The following is a 26,371-nucleotide window of genomic DNA, read 5'->3' on the forward strand; positions in this document are numbered from 1 at the left end:
CCCCCCCCCCCCCCACGGATGCACGGATCGGTGCAGGCAGCGTTAAATGCAGCTTTTGTGTCTATCAACATCTGTGACATCTTTGATCGACGTGCACGGCCTTATAATAACACGGCAGGAACCAGACCAAAACGCTTTTAAAAGCTGTCCTTCTTACGTGTATGTGTACACAAACATAATTAAAAACATCTGATATTATCGACACTATGGACATGCCCAAAACACTTCCCCAGATAGGTGACCAGGAGACACCCTGACCAGATGTCGGACCCACCTGGGTTGGCCCGTCTTGGTGCAGAGGAGCCACGACTCTACGCCGAGCTCCTCTCAGTTGAACTTATTCCCCATCTCTGATGGAGACTACAAAAACCCTGCGCAGGAAAGTCTTTTCAGCTGCTTGTATTTGCAATCTCGTTCTTTCTGTCACAACCTTTAGTTTATCACCCAAGATGAAGGAAGATGCAAATGTTGACTAATAAACAGTCTCTTGTCAGTTGCTTACAATAGTCTTTTATTTTGACGTTGCTGACATTATAACTATAATCCGTTCTCACACAAAACCGCTTTGATTAACATCCTTTTGGTTCCAAATGAAGGTTCAACCGTACTTTATGCTTCATTTTATACACCTACATCTGCCTGTTTCAAAAGTTGTTCCCATCAGTACCTCACGTTCCTCCCTGTCGTGTATTTGTATGGTTGCTAAGTAACACGTCTACTAGGAGGCGGTGACGACTGACATCAACAAACAAATATTGACCATCAAAGGAGCATAAACAGAGCCGACATTGATTTAACTCTTGAATGTTCCTCTAAGTTAGGTTTCCATGGTGATGACATACCACATGCTTTTTGGAGCTGAAAATGCAGTTTTACAGCAAACTCTTAAGTTTACTTCTCCAGATAAGTGATGAAACCGGCTTTCCGATCTCCTCCGAGGGCTCTGAATGTTCACCTCCTGCCAGGCGTATCTTTTCATTTACACCAGGTCGGCCTCAAGGTCAGACGGTGCAGCCTGCCTCTCAACTTTCACCCACTTGGAGGGAAAACATTATCAGGAGAAGGCAAAGTTCACCATATTCTCCGCTGCGTGTCGGCCTGAGCTGATGGGCTCAAAGTCGCCTGATTCAGACAAAGTTTGTGCCATGTCACACAAATAATATCAAGGACAGATGAAATGAAGCGCCAGCATCGTCATCATGTCTTTATTTATTAACCAATGTGAGTGCATAAACATGAGTCCAGACATGCATCGACAAGAGTCAAGACAGAGGAACGTCTAACCTGGCATCAACGTGCAGCATCCACTATTTCTCTGTGATGCCACTTTCAGCATTGCCTGATGTGATCTGATGGTAATTTGATATTGAAATGTCATGCAGAAGCATTTTGGGCCTCAGACGTTCTGCTGCTCATACGTGAACATGAGGAGGTGATATATCTGCACTAATATGTACGCAGCATTAAACACCCAGCAGTAGTCAACAAATGCAGAGAGAACGAAGGTTATCCACAGTAACATGATAAAATCATCATTTCTTTCTTTCTTTTTTCTTTTTCTTGGTCATGCACAGACAGAAATAACATCATCTTATATGAAGTGATGACACACGACAGGAATGCTGACCTCTCTGCCCTCAGATGACGTGTTCACCAGAATGACATGATGGGGAAAAAAGGTCTGAAAAAAAGTCGGGAATTCCCACGAGCGGAGATGCACTCCTAATCACAACACGCCGACTTAATGACAGTCAGATTAAAGACTTTATCTTCTCTTCAAGATAAGATAATCACTTATTTCAGATGTTTACTTATGACATGGTAGAGTTAATGATGTGATAAGCTTCTCAGCTTGTCGGGCATCAATCATATCTTTGAAAAGCTCTGAGGTCAACATCCGTCTCGGTCGCAGGAAACCTGGCTTTCGCGTTGTCCTTTGGGACAAAAAACTAAACAGAAGTAAAAGGAGGAGTCATTAAAACTGCACCAACTGGAGAACAACATTCAGGAGGGACACGATCACAAAAAGAAATCACACTGAAGACGTTTCAGTCCTCGAACTGGACGGTGTCGTCGTTTAACAGGACATGCCAGCGCTCAATCTTCTTGTCTTTGTTCTTGAGGCATTCGTACCAGTGCTTCAAACACTCACCTTTAGCCTGGATGCCCAACCGACACCCGCCTGCAGGCAGAGAGGGGAGGAGGCATCATGACTGAGGGTTTCTTTTCTTGTTTTAAAATATCACACAGACTGTGTAGAGTTTTATAAAGCTAAGAGAATGCCAGAATGGCACCGCTCTAGTGGGAACCTGTTGCAGTTGATGCATTTTTCTCTGCTGGATTAGATGTTCTGTCAAGAGCAGCAGCTTTAGCTCACTAAAGACCAGCTAATGATCGGTAAAAGACAACTTCTGTTGTAATAGATGCTATATAAATAAAATGGAATTAAATTGAATTGAATTAGAAGCCAGGAACTCAAACTCAGAACCCAGGACCTCAAACTCAGAACCTAGGACCTCAAACTCAGAACCCAGGACCTCAAACTCAGAGCTTAGTGCTTAGAGCTTAGCTTAGCCCAGTGTTTCTCCAAATATGGTTCTGGACATTAAGACCAAACAGCTCCATCTGTCCAGAGGACATTGTTCCAGAAGTCTGCTGGTCGATTCAGATGCTGTTTTGTGAACCTCAGTCCTGCTTCAATGTTCTCCTGGGAGCCCTTCCAAAAAAGGTATGATGGTTAGAAGCACTGAGATGCATCTTATCCTCCTAAATATGATGGAATCAGGATGGGAGCACTAAATATTTCCCACTTCTTTTCATCATTTGAATTAAATCAATAATTTCATGGTGAAATATGTTATACTTTGTTGGTCTGACATTGTATTTCATTAATACTAATACCCACTAAGATCAGATGACTTTTTAAGTTTTAACTCCATAAAAAAAGGAATATATAAATAAATTTCAGCTTGTGCTCAGACTTCCATAAAAATGATGCAGGATGTTGAAATGTATGTCTCAATTAAACCATGAATGAAATCTTTTTGCATAAATGAACTCATCAGTGACAATAATCTTGACTGCCTCTTTCTAACTGAGACTTGGCTGGGCGCAGATGCTCCTGCCACACTACTAGAGGCCTGTCCACCCAGGTACACCTTTTCCTTCTCATGCAGAGAAGGAAAAAAATGTGAAGGCACAGCCTCAATATACAGAGAGGCACTGAAGGGCAGGGATGTGGATTTGGGCACTTTTAACACATTTGAATATAATGCAACTATTTTTAACTCTCAGCCTCGCTTCCTTGCAGTTACCATATACAGAGCTCCTAAGTTATCTATCCTTTTTTTTTTAACAGAATTTTCAGAACTATTGTCTGTCATTCACACGAGTTACAACTCTTGTATTTTAATTGGAGATTATAACATACATATTGATGATCTGGCAGATACCAGAGCCAAAGAGTTCTTAGAATGATTGGAATGCATGGATTTTAAACAGCATGTTAACTTACTCACAAATACGGACACACATTAGATTTAGTCATATCATATGGTTTGAGCATCAACATATCATCTGTTACTGATCTGGCTCTTTCTGACCACAGCTGTGTATTTTTTAATAGTCTTGATCATGCTGTACAAAACACCACAGAATGCACTGTTAGAAAGCGATACATTACCCCTCAAGTAGCCACAACTTTCTCATCACATATTATAGCTTGCAAAAGTACAATTCTACCACCATCCTGTGAAATTTTAGTCCATAATTTTAATCATAAAATGAAAACAGTACTTGATGCAGTTGATCCTATTAAAATCAAGAAAATAACTACGAAAAGTGTTGTTCCATGGAAAAATAATCATACTATGAAGTTAAAAAGAGAATGTAGAGCTGCAGAGCGCAGATGGCGAAAAACAAAACTAGTAACTCATCATAACATACTTATTGAAAAACCTAAAAACTACAACAAAGAAATTCGAAAGTCTCGCCAGGATTATTTTTCAAATTTCATTAATACCAATATTCATAACTCCAGACTGCTTTTTAGTACAATAGATTATATTTTAAATCCAACAAAAAATAATAGCTGTAAGCTTCCAGATTCTAAATGTGAAGAGGTTGCTGGCTACTTCAGGGAGAAAATAATAAACATCAGGTCTGGTATCTGCCAGCAAAACAAGCACACTGCACTTTAAACAATATCCTGTATAGAATGTGACGTGAGGTATGAATGTTTTGGTTGATGCTGACACACAGAGGAAAGTAGTAACAGAACTGAAATCCTCCACGTGTTCCCTTGATCCAATCCCAACCTCCATTTTTAAAACTATTTTTAATTCAGTATCTGAAGACATACATGTACTGGCCATTGTAAACTATTCCCTACAGCTAGGTGTCTTCCCCACTGATTTTAAAACTGCTTTAGTTAAACCACTTGGGAAGAAAGGGAACCTGGACATTTTATCACCCAGCAGTTATAGACCAATTTCTAATCTTCCATTTTTAAGATTTTAAAATTTTAGAGAAATTAGTTTTTATTCAGTTAAGTGCCTATTTGAATTTAAACGCTACATTAGAAATGTTTCAATCTGGTTTTAGGACAAATCGCAGCACAGAGACAGCCCTGCTAAAAGTAGTAAATGATATCAGAACAAACCTTGACAAGAATAAACCCTCGGTTCTGGTACTACTTGACCTGAGTGCTGCCTTCGATACTGTTGATCATCAAATTCTTTTAGATAGATTAAGCAAGCGTGTTGGCCTGGCTGGAACTGTTTTAAAGGGGTTCACCTCATATCTTTGTGGAAGAAATTTTCTCATTTCAATAGATAATAATTTCTTCTCACTATGAAGTTACCTATGGAGTACCACAAGGGTCAATTTTAGGACAATTACTTTTTAATTTATACATGTTACCCCTGGGCAGTGTCATCAGGAGACACAACATCTCTTTCCATAGTTATGCTGATGACACACAGCTCTATGTGGCCGTGTCTCCTGATGACACTAGGCTGATTGACTCACTTTTTAACTGTATTTTAGATATTACGGCCTGGATGTCACAGAATTTTTTACAGCTAAACCAGGACAAGACTGAAGTACTGATCGTCGGTTCAAAAGCCCAGAGAGAGAAACTGGCCTCTAAACTAAATATATATGGAGTAAACCCGAGCAAAGGGGCAAGAAATCTAGGAGTCATATTTGACTCTGATTTTAATTTCAAATCACACGTACGCTGTGTCACAAAAACAGCATTCTATCATTTAAAAAATATTTCGTGAGGCCGTTTCTCTCTCTGAGCAACACGGAGAGACTAATGCACTAATGCCTTCATAACCAGCAGGATAGACTACTGTAATGCTCTTCTTACTGGTCTACCCAAGAATACCATAAACCAGCTGCAACTGGTTCAAAACGCTGCAGCACGACTTCTGACTCAGACCAGAAGGAGAGCACACATTAGGCCCATTTTAAAATCCTTACACTGGCTACCTGTTAGTTTTCATGTTGATTTTAATGTTATTTTATTAGTTTATAAAGTGCTAAATGGGTTTGCACCGGAGTATATTTCAGAGATTTTTTTATTCTATGAACCAGGAAGGTGCCTCAGATCCTTTTTAGTTGTTCCACAGAGTAGAACTACAACATTTGGTGATGCTGCTTTTAGCCACTATGCTCCAAAACTGTGGAACAGCCTGCCGGAGGATCTGAGAGAATTTGGAAATGTGGACATTTTTAAATATAGACTAAAAACTCATCTCTTTAGTCTGGCCTTTATGTAGCATCACATTTTATAGTTTTATTCTGTTTAACATTTTTTAGAGGTATTTGTTTTATTTATCTATTTATCTATTTCTTGTAATGTTTTTATTATTGTTATATTTTATTGTTGTGGACTGATTTATTTTTTTTTGCCTTAATTCTTGAACTTTTATCATTATTTCATTTTAATTAACTATATTGTATGTCAGTTTGCATTGGTCTCCCAGTTTTTATTGGTTGATTGATTGATTGATTGATTGATTGATTGATTGATTGATTGATGGATTGATTGATTGATTGATTGATTGATTGATTGATTGATTGATTGATTGATTGATTGATTGATTGATTGATTGATTGATTGATTGATTGATTGATTGATTGATTGATTGATTGATTGATTGATTGATTGATTGATGAAACAGCGTTTACATCCCGGCATTTATCATACTGACCCAAGAAGCATGTTTCCAACTCACACTCATTGACAAAAAAAAAGATTTTTCTCTTCTTAAATCTCTAAAAGTATCCTCACCGGCTCTTCAAGTCATGCACCGGTCTAGGTTACAGTCCATTCATTTGGACTGAACATGTCAGCATCATGCAAATCATACGTCTCATGGAATTCAGTCAAACATCAGCATCATCCACCATCCACTTACCAATGAAATCATTGGATTTTCCCATGTCGTAGTCATAGACCGAGACATCAAGAGTTTTCTTGGCCAGGTCAGCATGTTTTATTTCATAACTGAACTCCTGAAACACAGTGACAAAACTGAGTTCATTACTAAAGTCATGAGTGAAATCCAAGAGAACGATCCTTACGAAAGAAGCTTTAGAAAGTGTTGACCTCATTGAACTCTGGGTTCAGGGTCTTCTTCTTAATCTGCGTCTTGTTTTTTGCTTTCTTTCCCATATCTGGCTTTAGACATCTGCAGAATAAATGAATGCACATAACTATCATTTAATAAAATTATCCAGTAATAAAGAAAAAGTTGGAGATTTTCTAGGCTGATCCTGGAAGTGTTCACAGGACCTGATCTGTTGTGGGAGGTCAAGAAGAATGAGGCGTACATACATTTTCACGAAGGGATCGGAGTATCCGTTGGAGTCCATGGCCGCCAGGTGAGCACATCGGACCACGCCCACTATCAGACGACTCTGCTGACTGTTGTACGTCAGTGATATCAGGACACGCCCCCTCTCCTCTGAGTCCTCGCCTTCCTTTACCTTCACGCACACACGCACAAACACACACACACACACACACACACACACACACACACACACACACACACACACACACACACACACACACACACACACACACACACACACACACACACACACACACACACACACACACACACACACACATTCATGATATAACTGAAGCTCTTTGTCAATGCCGTCTGTCACTCTTTATTGACCTTTAAAAATAATTTGATACTGTTTACCACAATATTTTATTCAAATTGTCTTTCACCTGTTTCAACAAGCAGTCAGTGGGTTTGCAAATGATCTCACAAGCAGAACCCAAGCTGTTCAGATGAAGGGTTCTTCCTGGGATATCACAAGTCAAGAAGTGTGTTCCTCAAGGTTTAGTGCTGGGCCCTTTATTATTCACTATAATTGATAGACAGAATATTCCTAATTCAGCTTCTCATTTTTATGCTGATGATCATCAGCTCCATTTCTGTGTCTGTGAACATACTGTAAAGCTGATGTGACTTGTCAAAAAGCTCCAGTTTTGTCTTGTGGTTTGTAATAATATGTATTTAGACAAATTCCAGTCTTGTTTTTTTAATGATGTTCTTCCAACAATGGAGTCCTCCTTTGTGGTCCACTTTGGTTCCAACAGTGATGGATGGACCTTGAATTTGGAGTTCACCATGAACCTCTTTGGTTTCCATTCATATTATCTGCCTCTTCAGCTTGTGCTCAGTTGTCCTCTTCTTTCCACATCCAGGGAGGTTGTCTACAGTTCTGTGGGGCCTAAACGTCTGAATGAAATATCCAACTGTAGTCACGGGAACATCCACAGGAGACAGTCTTCTAGTCTTCACCTTTAACAGGCTGGTTTAAAATGTTCTCATCTCCTCAGACAACTGTCTCCTTTGCTGTCTCTAGTCCATGTTTAGTGTGGTGGACACCATGACACCAACTTGAGGGTTAAACAGTCTGACTGACGTTTAACACGTTACCATAGAAACATGATTTTACATAGTTTCCAGGATGACCAACTCCGTTTGTCCAGACCAGTTTCATTACTAACACATTTTCCCAGTTGTGTATTGTATTAATGATGAGTCACTAATCAATTAGATTTTATATATAGTTCATAAAATGTTGAGTAATTGAACTCAGTGGGATCTTTGTTATATATCCCAGCATTAATACAGAGTTCTGTTTTTCTGTTTTAGAGCAAAATGATCCCTCAGTAATCCTGTTTGGCTACCAACACATAAGCTACTTGGAAGTTGTGGCTGCTGTTATTATAGCAGTAAAAATTGAAATTAATTATACAGTCTTTCAAATACTAATTTAGATTTGAATGCATATCTATATAAAGGAGATGGAACAATTTGCAAGGCAACATTCCTTGGATAATATCTGATCACAGAAATATCGATGAGGGAATGTGATGGAGATCACTTACATCCTGTCAGCCTGCTTCATAAGAGCAGTATCCAATCGCACGTTCCTAAATCTACAGCACAGACATCCTTACTAAATAGTTGGAGCTATAACTTGAGCTGAAGTCTTAGGAAGAAGCACTTCTTTTATAACGTGTGTTTATACGGTATTGTCAAAAAGATGATCATTTTTCATCATGTTGATCACAAAGTTCATCCCTGGTGGTTTTTTAAATGTTTAAAAATGTTATCCCTCTCATGTTTGAAAGGAGGTGCTGACATAACTGTCATTGATTTCTTACAGCAGGAAACATTTATTCCACACTGGTACGAGTTGATTGCAACTTACATCATCCTCGTAGAGCGCCATTCCACGGACTGATCCTCCGGCAGCTTTCTTTACCTGTGCAGGAAAGAAAACGAGTCAAAACCCCCAAATCATCATCATCATCATCATCATCATCATCATTATCATCCTCATCCTCATCGTCATCATCATCATCGTCCTCATCATCATCATTATCATCCTCATCCTCATCATCATCATCATCATCCTCATCATCGTCCTCATCATCATCATCATCATCATCATCATCATCATTATCATCCTCATCCTCATCATCATCATCATCATTATCATCCTCATCCTCATCGTCATCATCATCATCATCATCATCATCATCATCGTCCTCATCATCGTCATCATCATCATCATCGTCGTCCTCATCCTCATCCTCATCATCATCATCGTCCTCATCATCGTCCTCATCATCATCGTCATCATCATCATTATCATCCTCATCCTCATTATCATCATCGTCCTCATCCTCATCCTCATCATCATCATCATCATCATCGTCCTCATCATCATCATCATCATTATCATCATCATCATCATCATCATTATCATCATCATCATCATCATCATCATCTCGTTTCACTCCCATCTGTTTGCCTCGTCACTTTGGATTTTCTCAGTTTTCTGTTGGAGGCATTTTTTTTTTTTTTCCAATGACCTGCTATTGCAGCGCTTTTTGTTCAAATAAAAGACCGACTACAGGACTGTAAACAAAAAATAATCCAGATCCTAGTGGTCAGTAGAGGAACTGCATGTCCGGATCCAGACCCTAGTGATCAGTACAGGAAGTGCTATCTTTCTTACCACAGGGTTGGTTTCACAGTGCTGACTCCTGGGTAGGTGATGTACCAGTTCAACCCTCTGACTTGGAATGCTGAAATTCGAACTTCTGAGTACGAATGTAATACGTTTTTGTGCTTAAGTTCCCATGAAGAGTTAGAGTGCTAGAAAAGCCTTCTTTGCTGCTCTAAAAATTTTTAAAAACTAGTTTTAATCGACCACAATCCGAGTAAACTGAATCTTTGGGTCAAAACCTGCCGCATTTCATAATCACAGAAGTCTTACCGGGATCACTCTCTCCAAGCAAACGCTGAAGTTCTTCTTCTGGGTAAACTTGAGTTTCTTCAGGGCGACTCGTGTCTCTCCGATGAATTCATTGTGCCCAAACTTGTCTTCGTCGCTCACTGAAAGCCTGAGGACACAAGACACGTGCACAAGACCCTTACGTTTTTGAAGCTTGTGCTGCACGAGGGGAAGGAAAGAGTGAAGTTACCTGAGAGTTTTGCGTGACATTTCTTCATCAGTAATGCCGTGATAGACCAGAGTCTCATTCCACACGGGATTCAGGGTGTTCTTGATCGTCTTGGTGCGAAGCTTGTTGGACTGACGACAAAACGAACATGAGATTCTCAGAGAGGAGCAGAAGCTGAGAGTTAACTCAGCGCTAACACGCACACAGTGAGTCCATCTCCACTGACCTCCAAGTTCAAATGTCCAACTTTACTGCAGAAATAAACATATTTACAGTCTGGTGCAAACAAAACATTTTGGACAACTGTAACCCTGGTGAAAAGAGCTGAGTGAATCTTGTTACCTGTGGACACGCCCACTACCCTTTGACTGGACATTCCCACTGGGAACGCCCTTTGGACCCTGGGCCAATGGATGCAGCTCCACACTGAACCATCCTCCACTCTCAATAAATCAGCAGCACCTGCTCAGCTCAGACACACTCATTTACTCAGACACTGTTGCTGCCACCATCACCAAACTTTTCCTCTCAAGCCTTGAAGGAAATCTGCAAACCACCTGGACCAGGTGAGCTGAGATCCACTTCAGCATTTCATTTGGAGTTTCTTTGCTAATTCAGCTATTTCCACTAGTTCCCACAGCCGAGCTGCTGAATCTTACATCTGCCTTCTGCCTGTTTTATTTAACAGGTCAGGCTTTATTGGAAGCTTTGAATTTCGTTGAACTGATTTAACTGGACGGCGAGCCAACCCTGAACCTTGAATACCTGCAGAAAGGATTTGAGCCGTTGTTCAAGAGCTCAATTAGCAGGCCTCAAGCCTGCCTTGGACTTTCCTGACTTGGCTTGACTGACTTTGACAGTGGTTGAGAACTGAAGTAAAAGTGCACTACTTATTTGACAACTCTAAATATTCTAAATAAGTAGAAATTACTAATCTGTTTGAAATGCCTTTGTCTTTGTTTTTTCTTCTGTTATATGTTGTGTCGTTTTTGTAATGTTTAATCATTTTAACAATATACTGCAGTTAAATTCAAACCTTGGTTTCAGTGTTTTTTTTGTTTTTTGTTTTTTGTTCTTCCCACATTTTATCACCCAGTGCTCCTACCTAAGTCAGTCCTGGGCAGTGTTCTCCCTCTACCAACCCCGGGAGGCCCTGCACTGACCTCAAGTCTCCTTCTTATCCTGAGTGAGCAGGCCGCTTCTTTTCACCAGACAGGCTTCTCCAGCCAGACGTAGCGCGTGGAACGATGGCCACAGGGGTTTATGTATAGCCCAGGACTGTTGCATGTTTTGAGTTTTTGAGGGTAGCTCACATTAGCTACCCAAGGGAACACGGGGAGAACATGCAAACTCCACACAGAAAGGCGGCGGGAATTGAACCCAGGACCTTCTTGCTATGAGACGGCTGCACTACCAGCTGCCCCACCGTGCCCCCGGTCTCAGTGTTTCATTTTCTTTCAATCAGCTCCTTGAGTCGAGCCTTGCACTAGCCCACACTTGATGGTAACCTGATTATATGTGCTACACAACACTTCAAAAGGAGTCTTCAAAGATGCTTACAGAGGGCTTGTCCAGATCTTCTTATACAATGGATTAAGAACCCTCAAGACCAAGAAAAGTTTGTGGTTTTTTTTTTTTTGTTTTTTATGGGAACATTTGAAGCCATTACTGTTAGCTGATTGTAGATAAAATGTATAATTTCAAATCTTGCACCTGACGATTTTACGAATAGCTTAATAAGTGGATAAATACCTTACTGGCTCCAGGTAGCAGGTGCAGCTTAACGTACGGGTCTGCAAGTCCATTCGAGTCCATCGGCTTCAATCCCTGAGAGGGACGGGGGACAAACAACGCTCAGATTCAGCAGGGACTGTGTGTGTTTGAGTCCCCGTTGACAGCTCATCTGTCCCAGCTAGCCCAGTCTCATCCCGTTTTACTTGCCTTGGCCTATTTTGTCCCACGTGTCCTTGACTTGTTAAGGTTGTCTCTTATGGTGTTTTTTTTATCTTATAACCTATAATTTTCCATATTTACGCATTTTTTGTTTTGTTCGACCTTTATCTTGTCTCAGCTTGTCCACCTCCATTCCATCTCATGTTACTATGTTTTCCTATTTCTGTTTTGTTTTTCTTCTTCTTGACCATTTTATCTCCTTGACCTGTTTGGTTTTATGCCATCTGACTTGTATCAGTTTCATTTTCTTGATTTGTTAATCCTTTTTGTCTCGACTAGTTCTTCTCTCGTCACATCGCAGACATATTTGGGCCTAATCTGAGCTTCTGTCAGCACTTACAGCTCAGTCATGACAAGTTAATGATCTTAAGTTTATGAACCCAGGTCAAATTTAGGTTCCAGCCTGCTGTGTGAAGCTGATGTGACCCAAATTTAAGATGCTCGGCCTGACGTGGGATGGAGTGAGCATTGTGAGGGCCAGGTGTGGCCCAAAAGACCAAAGAAAGTGAAGAACTGGTCCACATCAGGTGGATCCGTGGTCACGATCAGGCAGCCACCTGACCTGTCTTGTCCATCAAAGTAAACAGATGTGGGTAAAGTGTGGGTCAAATCATCTTTTATCTGGGCTGCCTTCTCGTCTACTGTCCTGTATCATTCTTTAATCCTGTCATTTCTTCCCCAGTTTTGGTCCGTTTTGCACCCCTCTCTTGTTCTGGATCATATAATCTTTCCCTCTCACCAATCCTCATCCTCTGACATCTTTCAGTTGTCTGATTTGTCCTGTTTTGTCTTTCATTGTTAATTTGCTTCTTACCATCTTTGATTATTCTGTCCTTTACTGTTTTTCCTTTTCTGTCTTGCTTAATCTAATCTTCCTTATCTTAATATAATTTTAACATTTTTTTTTTCTTCTGTTTCTTGGGTCATCTTATGTTTTATGCCCTGGAGCTATATCTTTAATCCTTTGTTTTTGTCCTTTCACCGTCATTTCTTTTTCTCGTGTCGCTCCTTGATATATCCTTTCCTTTTGGCTTTGGCCTGTTTTGGCATCCAAGGTCCATCCTTCGACTTCCGGCTGTTTTGCCTGCACTAGTTTCGGCTAACGGCATTCTCAGGACTTGCTATTTGCGGTTGACTAGGTGATGCCTCATGGCATCACCAAGCCAAGATCTTCAGCTCTCAGCTGGAGTGGTTCGCAGCTGAAGAAGCAACATCTGTACCAGTCTGTTGTGGTGAAAACAGAGCAGGAAAGACTGTATCTCATGGATGGATGGGTGGATGGATGAACAGGTGGATGGATCTTGTCTTCAATCTTTTTTGTTTTTTCTCATCTCGTCTTGCATTAATCAGTCTTGTCATGTCCCATTCCCCCTGTCTTGCTACACATTTCATCATATCCCAACATGCCTTGTGTCCTCATGCATGTGAGCGTCGGTTTACCTTCGCTTTAATGATGCAGCAGTGCAGGGCGTGGATCTCCTGTTCATAGAGCAGACTGAACTCCAGAGATCCCAGAGTGGCTGCAGGAGCAGAAAGACACACAATCAACATCTGGAAAAGGAGAGGCAAGAGCAGCCCCCATAACAAGCATGTGATCGGTTACACCTCCGCCAGCCAGGCTCCCAGGAGGCAGAGACTATCCAGCAAAATTCCCAAAACTTTGCATTGAAAACTGAATTGTCTCATTTTACAAATATTCCAATTTGGAAACTTTTTATGATGATTAATTGAAAAATATGAGAATAAAGTGGAATTTGGGGGGAATTTAAATGAAGGTGATTGTAAAAAAACAATAATTGGGTAATAAGCGACTTGCATGTGAACTCAAAGTCCCTGCTTTTTTAAATGCTCAACCTTACAGCAGAAATAAACATCCTTGTGGCTTCTCTACAAATCATTTTTTGTACGGTTTTGACGGTTTAATGTTTGAGGGCAGTTTTTCAGTTTCATTTTTTTTTTGTTTATGGTGTCAAATGGCTAGTTGTCATCACTTCAGCTACTAAATTAAGATCTTATATGTAATCATACTTATTTAAAACTCTAGATGGCAGTTGTGGTGTTAACTTAATCAATACCAAACTTAACTGGTCAGGATTGGTCTGGAATAATGAAGGTGATAAAATCTGTCAATACTGGCCAGAGCTCTGGCCATCCGGCTACAGCTGCAGCCCGCTGTGGCTAAGCTAATTCCCAGACCTCTGGGGGCCGTCAGTCTTTGTTTCAGATATGACTTCTCATTAGTGACATCTGAAACAAAGGTGGCTGGACGGATTCAATGAGAATGAATGTAAGGTTATGTCCGCTGGTAGCATAGGTTAGCATGAGCATAAGCTAAATTAATCAGATGCAGGAGCTGAAATTGGAGTTGTAGTTTGTAGTAGTATACCAGCTACAAAAATCAGACTTCAAAACCTTTAGAAATGTACATGTGACTTCACTGAAGGGTTTATCCAGTTTTCCTTCTAAAGTGTTTTAAATAAACACGATATATATAGATGAGCACCCTCCATCAGAAAGCTTAAACTAAATATTGTTAGGATTTCATGAAATTGTTTAAGAGTTTGAAGGCTTTTTCTAGAGGAATTCTGTGCTGGTGGTTGCTCTCGGGGCATGTTACCTCCTGTTTTTTATGACTAGACTGTTAAGACTGTTTGGCTGAGTTCTCTTCTTTGGGTGAAAACAATAAGGAGAAAAAGATGTTTTAAAACTGATGGGTCCCATCCTGTTTTTCTTAAAGTTTTGGTTGTGGATCTTGAATCTTTGCTGGGTTGACACCTCAGGTGGAAGGCAATCAAAGGAGATGTGGGGCTGGGGGTGTGAGATGTTTGGGCGTCTTTTCTCCGCCGATGACTCCACAGATGGTGTTCAACATTCACACCTTTGACGTACCAAACACTTCCTTTTTCAGTATAAATACGACTGAATCAATGACCACCGTGTGCATTCCTCTCCTGCCTATGTGGTTTGAGAGAAGTGTACCTTCGGCCGGAAAACATTGTGCATGATATACAGTAATAAAAGCTTGTATTAACTTTGATTCTATTTCACTGGTTTTCTTTTGGTGCACCAGACAAACGAACACTTAGGATCTTTCAATATAACCTACAATCTTTTACGATAACTGCAAATTGGTCAGCAGACGTGAGAAGAAACTATCACAGTAATAAGTTAACTATATTCTATATACTATAAACTGTATCCTCTTAAACTGTCAGTGAAATTATGCCAGCTCGCTAATGTTTAACATGTTTCACTTATGGGTTAGCTACTGTATAAGCACATCACCTAACTGCTAAACTTTAATACTGTAGATATACTGTGTTTACCCAAATAATATCATTACAGCCTTCCTGACTGGATCCTCAGACTCAAATAGCGTGGTTTCATGATGGTTGCATTTACAGCGTTGCCATGGTTATTTTGACAGCAGGAGAGAATTTGTGAAGTTTGTGATTTGTGTGGAGCAGTTTCTTGGGAAGAAATGGAGCAGCAAAAAAAAAAAAAAGAAAAGGAAAAGGACCCTTCTGGGAGAAACTGAACTTCAGTGTCAAATTTTGAGAAACTGCTTGAGATCAGGAACACCTATCCATCCGCAAACACTTCCACCTCACAAAAACATTTGTGGTTTATGGTATCAGCGGTGGAACAACGCAACTTTAAAGGCTGGAAGCAGATGGAAGTTCATGAACTATTCTGCTGTTGCTGGATTCACAACAAATCCACAAACCTTCAAAAATGCGAGAGATCAATGTCTACACAGTGCACAGCACTCAATAGAACCACCCACCAATCAAAAGATCACACCCCTAATACATACCTTTGTTGCCTAGTGGTTGCAGAGGTGGGCTTGGATCTGGAGGACCCACGTTCAAGTCCCTGGATTACAACTGAGGTTATCCAATTTGGGCCCTTAACCCTAACTGCTCCCTGGGCGCTGTAAAAATGGCACCCCCCTGTTCCTCGTCTAACTAGAGATGGGTTAAAAGCAGAGAATGCAACTTACCCATTGTGGGGCAAATAAAGGTTTCTAAAAAAAATACCTGATGGGGTACATGAGACCTCATCCTCATTCAGTTTGTTATGGATGTAAAGTCCAGATATGGACATTGAAGCTGTTTTTTTATTTGTGAACCAGCCTGTAAATGAGTTTTATTTCTGCTGTAAAGTTGTACATTTTAACATGGACGTCGACTGACTCACTGTTGGAGACCATCCCTAGTGGTCAGTTGAGGAAGTGCAACTTTACTGACTACCTTTTCCCGGTTTTAGGCTAACCTGCAGTTTTATCAACTTTTATCAACCAGTTTATTTTCATTATTTGCCATCATTCCAACTATTTTCTGCATAGCCCTTGACTCCTTTGTAAAGTTTCCATCTTGGAAGATTCCTGGACCCTTATTGCAGATGATGTTGGAGGTGGTGAAAACATTTACGCTAATCAGTCTTACTGGCATCGTCCGAGTCATAGTCATCCCCCTCATCCTCTGTGGGATCAGGCGGGGGTCTCGGAGGTGTGGGGTTGTTGGCAGGTGGAGTAATACCGGCTGCAGGAATACGAGATGAGACAGGTTGTCTTTTTATATCAACAGCTGGACGGGACACCATCTCCACCCTCTCTGAATGTTTCTCCTCCACTTCCCCAGGACCTGGTGATGTTAAGACACAGTTAGCAGCTGGTCCTGTCAGAAGTATCTGTTTTGAAAGGAACCCCGGTGATTTGGTCTTTTTTTATTTCTTTTTATTAACATACAGTACAAACGGCGACAAAAGACGACATCAGCTACAATGATATGTATCTAGGTGTGTGTGTGTGTGTGTGTGTGTGTGTGTGTGTGTGTGTGTGTGTGTGTGTGTGCGTGTAAATAATATGATGAAAGTAGATAAATAAATTAAGAATATTAATTTGAGAATAAATAAGTAAACAAATAAATAATTATCACATAGAGTGGTGTAGCACGATATAATATAAATATAGCATAATAATATAGTAATATCCTAATATAACATAATCATTTTTATGATATTATAAAATATAACAAAATTATATCACCATACTATAATATATAACAATATAATAATACTATAGTTTAGCATCCCATGAGATTTCATAACTTAATATAATAATACACTATGAAACAATATATCATGATAATGCCAAGAATAATTATTAGAATTAGAATTGGTAATTTATATATTGCAATGAGGGGTGAGGTCAGACCGGGGCGTCAGGGAAGCGAGCAGGAGGCCCCACCAGACTCCAGTTGCCTGGCTGGAGCACCAGCAAGAGGCAGGTAGGACGGCAGTGAAAGGAAAGCCCCCCTGTCTTGTCACCTGTTCAGTTGTTTAAATATTATTGACCCCTAGTTGGCAATGCTAGTATTATTTTATTTCTGCCAGTACTTTTCCACTCACTTCTGTCAGTAGTGTTCAATTAGTTACACACCATGTGCTCATTAGTGCAGTGGACACCAAACAGTGTACATGTCAAGACGTTTTCTCCTGATATAAGCCTTGAAGTTGATATGTCTGTAAGTAGATATGTAAAATATTGTTGATTTGAGAGCTTATATGTAAAGATGGCTTCTTGTAAGCAAAAAGTTATTGTAATTTGTTTGATAAATGTGAGTTACTCATGTGATTTTCTTACTCTCCAATGTGGAGGCCTGTGCTAAGCTAAAACTGTGCATTGCTTATGTTGGCAGTAGCCTGTCTTATCACCTGTAAGGGAGAAGATTATGTACATTTATTTCATATTCAGTAGTTTATTGCTGTTTAGTATTTAATTTCATGTTGATAAGAGGGATCGCATTTTGGACCGCAACCACACCCAGAGGAAGTTGCTGGCCCGTTGTGGATGTGACCTCCTGTGCTTCTCTGCGCTACTGTTCAGATTAACAAGTAATATTAAAAAAAAAAAGATTTAGTAGTGATGTCTTATTCTCAGAAGGAGCAGGGTGACTTTACCTTCGGTGGTGCCCGTCTGTGGTGTGCTTCCCTGAGGTGGTTCGGAAGCGAACACGTGTCTCTCCGCCTTCATTACAGCTGCCTGACTAGAGTGAGCCTCATTACAGCTGTCAGCTGTTTTTATTGCTGTCTGCTCCCATTGTTCTGGTCCACAGGATTGCTTCTGCTGGGGCTGTGCCCTGAGCTCTGGAGAGACAAAATAAGATTATCGCTGAGCAGTAATAATCAATACAACTGCCACCATACCAGAGCTGCTTCTTTCATGGATGGACTAATAACTGCCCCTGGGCTTTGGCATCGCAGTGAATACCGTGATGCCACTATTTGAAACACATTCTTTCCATACAATCCCACATTTCTTCTGATTTAGGGTTGATGAAGTTCCACTTTTTTGCTCGAATAGTTTATATTTAGGTATGAACCTAAATATGTTTTTATCCATCAATCAATCCATTAACTTCTACTGATTCAGGTTTGAGTTGCGGAGGGCTGCAGCATTCAGAGAAAAAGCAAGACCTCTGTCTCAGAGGGCCACCTCTTTCAGCTGTTCCCACGGGAACACCTCCCTAGAGAGGCATCCTAGCGAGATGCCCGAACCCCTATGACTGGAGAAGGAACAGTTTTGGAGGAAGGACAGCAACTCTACTCTAAGGGCCCGATTTACTAAGATCCTAAATAAAGTGTACTAAATTGCGTGTGCACTGAAAAAGTTTGCGCGTGCTGTTGTTGTGTGTTTTGCGGGGGATCAACTAAGATTGCGTGCGCAATTGATAACAGGTGCAAACTGCAGTATTTAAATGAGGTGTTGCGTGTCTTACGGTTTGCGGCGCAAACTTTGCGCCATGGAGAGTCTGGATGGAAAGCAGGATATAGTCGCAAGCGCAAAATGAAATTTGACGAGTTGGAGTTAGAGATATTAGTGGACGAGGCAAATTGTTGTGCCGTATTCAGCACCCCTGCCGTGAAAAGCACCCCCTCGTATATTCAATGATAAGTAGACCAAGAAAAAAAACAACACACTGACACTTCAATATATTTATATATACACACTCACACAAACACATACTTAGGAGTTTATATTATATATATTTACAAATATTATGGAAAACAACACAGTAAGCAGGCTATTAATTAATGACATCAATAACCAATTAACCGATTTTTGTTATCTGTGACTGTGATTGTGGGAAAGTATGACTATTGTGGAATCCATGAGCGCATTTAAACATGAATCATTAACACAAAACTGGATGCTAAACAGAACGTGACACGGAATGAGAATATCATTTTTGTCAGACGAGGGGGTGCTTTTCACGGCAGGGGTGCTGAATACGACACAACACCGGGGTATGACTGCAGAACAAGTATAGGCGCACAATAAGAAACACTTTTTTCTCCATGATAACACGTGATTTATTTATTATCACAAATAAAAAAATGAATGTGCCTCCTGTGGCAACCTTTTGCTGAATAATACTCGATTTAACATTCAAATAAAATATTTCTCCTTTTGCATGTGGAGATTAGCACCTTCCTTTCGAACGTATTAAATACAGACGCAATCACAATCCCTGCAATAACTTTCAGGCTTGGTAAATCTCATTGCGCGTGGTAAATGGACCAATTTGCATCTTCCCCTCCCAGTATTTAGCGATTTCTGGTGGGTACGCCCCATATTGATTATTCATCAGGGCAAAAGTACTAAATGAATTGCGTGTGCTATTTTGCGCATTTGAGAGGCGCAGTCCTCTTTGCACGCTGTTAGTAGATCAGCTGGCACTTTGGTTTGCGGGTGCTGTCAAGTTTGCACACGTTTTTACACATGCAAACCTTTAGTAAATCAGGCCCTAAGTCTCTCCTGAATGGTTGAACTCCTCACAGTCTATAAGGGAGAGTCCAGTCACCCTCATTTCAGGTGCTTATGGTCTGTAATTGATAGTTGGAGACCACGGGTGAGAGTAGAATAATGGATCATCCGGTAAACAAGTCTTGCCTTTTGACTCAGTTCTCTCTTCACCACAACATACCGGTACAGATTACTCCAAAACTGTCCACCCGTCAATCTCCCGCTCTATTCTTTCCTCCATTGTCATCAAGATCCTAAGATACTTGAACTTCTCCACTTGAGACAGCACCGACGCCCAACCAGGCCAAGAAAATCCCTCCTTTTCCAAACTGAGCCCCATGGCCTCGTCCCTGGTGCTTGACTCTCAGCTGCAAACCCCTCTGATAATGGCTGAAGATCACAGCTCAATGAAGTCAATGAGGCCACATTGCAAAAGGCAAAGCTGGATTTTGGAAATTGTCCTGCCTATCCATCTTTTGGCTACATTTCTGTCCATGAATGTTATGAACAGAAACAGTGCCAAATGGCAGACCTAGTAGAGTCCAACACCCACCTGTAACGGATCTTACTGCCTAACCAGAACCAATCTGTCCTTCTGTTTGCATCAGGACTTGATGCCCTATAGCAATAAAATCAGTGACCCACCCTCCTGGAGCACCAATACCTCCAATAACTTCTCCAAGTCCACAACAGAGGTGGAGTGATTGGGCAAACTCCCATGCCCACCAGTTCACCAGTCAGAATGGAAACCAAACTGTTCCTCTTAAATCTGAGGTCCAGTTATCGATCACGCTCTTCTTTTGCGTTACCGATTGCAGCTGAAGGTGTGGCCTTCGTCATTAGAGTTAATGATCACCTCATTTCCCCTTGTGTTGCAGCATTACTTCAGTTCTTTTGGTTTCCTTTTTTCACGTGCCACCTGTATGTTGTGTTCTGATAACTTAATAACCATAAAATAGATATAGTACAAATGATGTATTGTTTCCATGTTTATATATCTAAGCATCGCTTAAGAAGGATGATGCATCTAAAGGAGCTAAATTATGTTTATTGGTTGAATAATCATTCCTTAAATAACATGTTTTATGTTACCGTATCCCTCATGGTATGTTCTTGGGTCCTGTGAACCACTTGCTTCTCCTGGACCAGAGCTCTCCGTGGTGGGCTGTCCAGGTCTGGCCAGAGGCAGCGATGTTGGCAGAGCCTGCTGCTCTCGTCCCTTAAAGAACCAAGCTCCCGAACGTTTCTGTACCTGGAGAATCACATGATAAATCAGCTGCTCAGTCTCACCCCTTTTCTACTAGTACAGCTAAAAAACCCATATCATGACAGACATGACAATCTACTAAATTTTCAAAAATAAAACACAAGTGGACTTGGCTTTGACAAGTACAGGGAGATTACAGACGCCTGCTGAGGTTGTGGGTAAACAACTCCGAACCTTTAAGAAGAGATATGTACCACTTACAAGCAGAAGTTCAGTTTAGAAGTCTAAAACCTTGTTTTATTTGACACCACTTGTTCTTATAATCTGTACAATTTCAGAAAAAAGAGGGCACAGCAAGTTAAACGTCTCTAAACTAGCAGACTACTGCATGATTCCCACTTGATCATAAAACCTCGAGGTAAACTTCGTGGGGGGTGCTTGAAAGCGCTCTGCTTTAAGAAAGCTCCTGGTGAGACCTGAATACGGAGCAAAACCCCTGCATGACCGGTACGCAGCTTTTCCACTTCCTGTGGCACTCCAGCTGAAGAAAGCTGTGTAAAAGTGAGAATGGACCAGAACTCCTCCACAACCACATGACACACTGATAGTCAGACGGGGAACCTGTTTAAACTTTATTGCGTCGGAAGGTGCAACAGCAACAGAGTCATCTGGTCTCTTATTGACCACATCATTTTAGTTTATTTTGGTTTGTATTTTGCTAAACGAATAACGCTATGACCAAAAACACTATATGCTGCTGTCAACCTGAGGTTGCATCTGCATAATCCCAAGCCCCCCCACAAGCAGATGATTTGTATTCTGTATTTACACACACAAGAAAAACAAGGATTAAAAAGGTTGTATTATTTTTCCGCGTGGTCGTATCTAATTGTGTGCAGAGAAATGTCACTTGTTAACTGACAGTGATTGATATATTTCACTGCAAGAAAAATTATTTTGTACTTTGTTTGTGGAGCATTGCAGGGTTGTTCATTGTGACTGACAGGAAGGAGCATTAATTTAAGGAGGCTCAGAACCTCCATAAACACAGAACCGTCATCAGAACGGCATTCAAAAGAAAACCAGAAAGCAGAATGTATTATTAAACTTGTCTCTCTTCATATTCCTGTTATTTTATCTTAATCAAATATGTGCTGAAATAAATCTTTGCTTATGCCTCATATTTGTTATTTGAGGGGCATCAATAGAAATACATTTTCTAGGCCAATGAGCAGTGAAATGCAATTTTGTCCTAAAAGATTAGTATAAATGCTAGAAAATGGTTCATATCAAGAGAAAAGCTGAGCTTCTGGTGGAGGGGTATGATATGATTCCTTAAATGGCTGCTCAGTTCTCTTCACTCACCTCTTGGTGTTCGTGGCAGATCTGGCACATCCACGTGGGACTTGTCCGGTCGTTGCTCCAAACCCCACATTTGCTACACATGTGCTGCAAGAAGGCATAGACACACACACGGTAACACACACACAGTCTCAGCATTTTTAGTTGTTGATGACAGGTGGAAAGAGCACATACATGGTTTTCACAGTTCAGATGGCATTAACCCTTCCTGAGTTTCTAAGAGCAGCAAGGAACTGCGTGTCACGCACGAGACCTGGAAATACACAGTGTGTGTTGGAGTGTGTTAGCGCACGGCCCACTGGACGGTTAGCGCCAGAGAAACCTCTCTGGAGTCTGCAGAGCTGTAGAAAATATTATAAAAAGCAGTTTGAAAGCAAAGGGTGTTTTCAAAATAATCTGAAAGCGCAGCTAGTGAATGTCTCTCTGCCGTCATTATATTTTCTCAGGGTGCAACCTCAAGGTGAAATCCTGGTCACTACGGTTCCCAATATGGGGACGGAGGCACTCCGAATGATCTTCAGCTAATCAAACATAGGAGGAACAGTAAATTAAGGAAGGAAGAAAACAGAGATAACAGTATATAAAAACAAATAGACTGAATAAAGGTAGAACACACATCTCTCTCTGGATTCTAGAATGTATTCTATGTACGTACTGTATGTACGCACATAGAATACATACAGTGGGGCAAAAACGTATTTAGGGCCACTCCCAATACACCCCCTAGCCCTACTTTTCCCTAAATTTTGCGCGTTCCTGTGAGGGTAGTGGTGTCCCAATTACTCTTTGCATCTAGGGCTAGTGTGCATATCGAGGGGTAGTGTGTATGAATCTAGCACTTCACAGCTAGGGATTTCAGATGCTGACTTCGGGACCGAGGGCCTGAGAAAATTTTCCAGAATGCTTTACGTCATCATTTGCAGACTGAATCAAACAAAAAAACATGGCGGACATTTCTTATTTTTTAGTGAATAAAATCAATATTTTGAGATAGTTTCTGCATAAAAATGCGTTTTGATTACATTTCTAGCGAGAAATATATATTTAACAATCATAATATGCACTCAGTGAATGTACATAATGCCCGTTGTTGCGAAGTCTTTTCAGATCTTGCCAGAATAAAGGCGGATTTATGGTTCTGCATTACGCCAACGCAGAACCTATGGCGTAGGTTACGCCGCAGGCTCTGCGTCGATCTAACTCAGAACCATAAATCAGCCTTTATTCTGGCGAGATCTGAAAAGACTTCGCAACAACGAGCAAGACACCCATCGGATGTCCATGACGTACTTGGGATTAGGGGATACAAGAGAGGCACAAGAGGCATCAAACACATCACAGATGTTCTTCAACTCATGAGACACAAGTCAGGAACTGAGTAACGGAACGTCTTTGATGTTGACGCATCTAAAACAACCCTTTCCCCGGCTGACATCCGTGACGGTGTCCTCCAGCAGCCTTTCATTGGTGGAGCACAGTGGCTGGTGGTTAGTACTGAGCTCCTTTCATTTGTTTGGCGTGTTGCATGTGTATATTTAGGCTTAAATCTGTCTGATCCAACTCTAATGCAACTCTACATCCTTTGTATGGAGGTATAGGAAGGACTCAATGAATTTCACTGGGTGCAAGAGGAAGAAAATGTACAATTTTCACCACAAACTGTGAAGTGGAAGATAATGTGGTACAAAGACTAAAGTACTAGAAAATCCTGTCCCTGGAGAGAATCCCTTCCATCCTCTGAGGACGTCTCTGCTTGTGAATGCAGGTGTTTTTTCTTTGTTCAAGTTGAAATAATCAACCTACTTTTCTACATTGCACACAGAGGACAGCTGTGACCCCTTGTGGTCCAAAGGACGTCCCGCACAGCAGACAATGTGACTGTCCATCGCCACAAGCCGTCTTCTTGATTTCGTCCAGTCGGTTGGAGAGACGCCTGAGCACACATGCAGACAGGTGTAAGTGGACTGGACTCAGTTTCAGGGACAAGTTTCACACATAAAAAACATCTCACTCAATCCTCTCCTGCTCCTTGGCCTCCATCATGGCGGCGCGGGCCAGCACGCTGTTAATGATCTCCTTCTCCTCATCTGTGAGGTCCTGCCCCGGGGCGCCACCAGACGTGGTCATTGTCCACCTGGTCCTGCCGAACCCACAGAAGTGGACACGGAGGGTGATAAGTAGCACGCAAAGTGAGAATGCAGCTCAGACAAAACGCCAGAAGTCACAAAAAAAAAAAAACTGAACTAATGTGAGTTACATGCTAAAATCTGAGGACAGTAGCACAGCTGGAAACATGCTGGAGCTGCAGAAAATGTGGCACGCAACACAAACAGTGAGGAGCGGCCCTCATTACACATGCAACCCCAAGATCATCTATCCATCGTGTTTCCTGGATCAATGAAATGAAAAAGCATTTCTGCTAATACATCTTAATTTTCAAATTTGGCATTTCAAATTGAATTTTGTAACACTTTTTGAAAGATAATTTTTCAAAATTAAATCTTTAATGTCCTTGTCTTTATCATTTTATTTAAGTCGAGGAATGAGCAATGGTGAAGAAGAAAATGAAAATGCAGTTTGGATAAGTTATTATTAATTTCATTTCTGAGTCAAAAAATGCTGTTTTATTCTGAAAATAAACCAGATTTTTGCTAATCCATTTTAATTTGAATTATGGTGCCGAATTGCTTCCATATTTTATCAGGTAAAAATCACATAAAGCCACAAACGTATGCGTAATGAGGTGTGGGTTTCTTGACTGAATGGCAGACTTCAGTGTTTGACTTTCAGAAATATAATTCAGCTCATCACAAGCAGACTTGGCTTCAGCTCTGTACATGCTGGCGTTTGGAGGCAGAGCTGGACAGTTTCAAGTGTGAGTGGCTTTGAGGTTTAAATTGGCAAACAAACTGAAATTATTTTCTTGCCAGACTGCAGACAGTTTGAGAACAGAGGGCATGCCCCCCCCACTCAAATGTGTCTGTATTTGTAATTATGTGGCTTCCCGTGACGTTCCTCTTCCTGGAGCGCCAGCACGCTGCCCTGCGCTCAAAGCAACCACACAAGAGCGAGACAGCTCTGGGTTTTTGAAGCCAAAGCTTGAAAGCCATGATGGGAAATAATTGGCTCTGACCCCTGGTGGTGTAACCCCAGAAAAATATAAAATATTCACAAAAGAAGCTGCTCTAAATGTAGCACAAAGAAAAAGAATACTGTCACAGTCTAAACAACTGAAACATGAACTCAGATGACATTAAATCCACAAGGACACACAGGAGGGCACGCAAACTGAATAAAACTGGGAAATGAAAACAGTTTTCACGGACTGAGAGTCTGATAATGACCCCATCCCATCAAATATCCTCATCAACCTTTCCTCTCAGACTTCTAGAGTTACCAACTCAAACAGAAAAGGGTTTCATGTCATAAGAAATTATCATTTTGCTGAGTGTTGTGCTTGTGCTTCTATTTTTGCTGGCGTTTTAAATTATACAAGATTACATGGAGGTGCCAGCAGTGTATTTGTAGTATGTATAATTGTGAAGCGCAGATGGAGATTCGGTGGTTGCTCTTCTGCCTCAGGACATTTTCAGGGATCTGATGTACCTGCATCCTGCAGAGAGCCCACTAATTTCATCTGAGTGATGCGTCCTGTTTTTTCTGCTTTGCTTTCTCATAGCGGTGACCTCTCATGCAAACTTCAAAGTTACGTCCAAGGGGCGAATTATTGTATGACATCTGCAGAAATGATGGAGACTTTTCAACATGTTTCACTGATGTAGAAGTACAACATCCACCCCCTCAGAAGGTTCTCTCCATTTTAATGAATCAGTTGTAAGTGCCTTTGGATGAAGGCTGGATGTACTTAAATGTAATTAAGAAAATAAATGGTCATTATTGTCTTCACTGACTAAATTCAATGCCATCTGAAAACATCATCCAATTGTTCAGTTTCATGCAGCTACACAATCAAAAAAGCACAAAAAGAAAGTAAAAGAAAAATGAAAAGGTCACACAAGCAGCT

At 40.9% G+C, this 26,371-nt stretch overlaps 1 protein-coding gene across 2 annotated transcripts in view; it reads right to left on the minus strand.

Annotated features, from left to right (window-relative positions):
* Positions 1-341: 341 nt before the first annotated feature.
* The window catches only part of rph3aa (rabphilin 3A homolog (mouse), a), a 37,385-nt gene continuing 11,355 nt past the window's right edge, over positions 342-26,371 (minus strand). Inside the window, exons 2-16 of one of the 2 annotated variants that reach the window (XM_061733348.1) lie at positions 24,359-24,481; positions 24,151-24,280; positions 22,351-22,434; positions 20,871-21,030; positions 17,933-18,118; positions 16,417-16,614; positions 13,409-13,488; positions 11,768-11,842; positions 10,037-10,146; positions 9,829-9,955; positions 8,755-8,808; positions 6,848-6,999; positions 6,620-6,701; positions 6,429-6,525; positions 342-2,182 (exon numbers count right to left, since the gene is read on the minus strand). In XM_061733348.1, the coding sequence (XP_061589332.1) occupies positions 2,049-2,182; positions 6,429-6,525; positions 6,620-6,701; positions 6,848-6,999; positions 8,755-8,808; positions 9,829-9,955; positions 10,037-10,146; positions 11,768-11,842; positions 13,409-13,488; positions 16,417-16,614; positions 17,933-18,118; positions 20,871-21,030; positions 22,351-22,434; positions 24,151-24,280; positions 24,359-24,474 (1,785 nt within the window). In that variant the 5' untranslated portion in view covers positions 24,475-24,481 and the 3' untranslated portion in view covers positions 342-2,048. Of the gene's footprint in view, positions 2,183-6,428; positions 6,526-6,619; positions 6,702-6,847; positions 7,000-8,754; positions 8,809-9,828; positions 9,956-10,036; positions 10,147-11,767; positions 11,843-13,408; positions 13,489-16,416; positions 16,615-17,932; positions 18,119-20,870; positions 21,031-22,350; positions 22,435-24,150; positions 24,281-24,358; positions 24,488-26,371 lie in introns of both variants that reach the window. The other variant, XM_061733349.1, reaches the window with a different exon arrangement.

Source organism: Cololabis saira, chromosome 11 (genome assembly GCF_033807715.1).
Source record: "Cololabis saira isolate AMF1-May2022 chromosome 11, fColSai1.1, whole genome shotgun sequence".
NCBI lineage: Eukaryota > Metazoa > Chordata > Actinopteri > Beloniformes > Belonidae > Cololabis > Cololabis saira.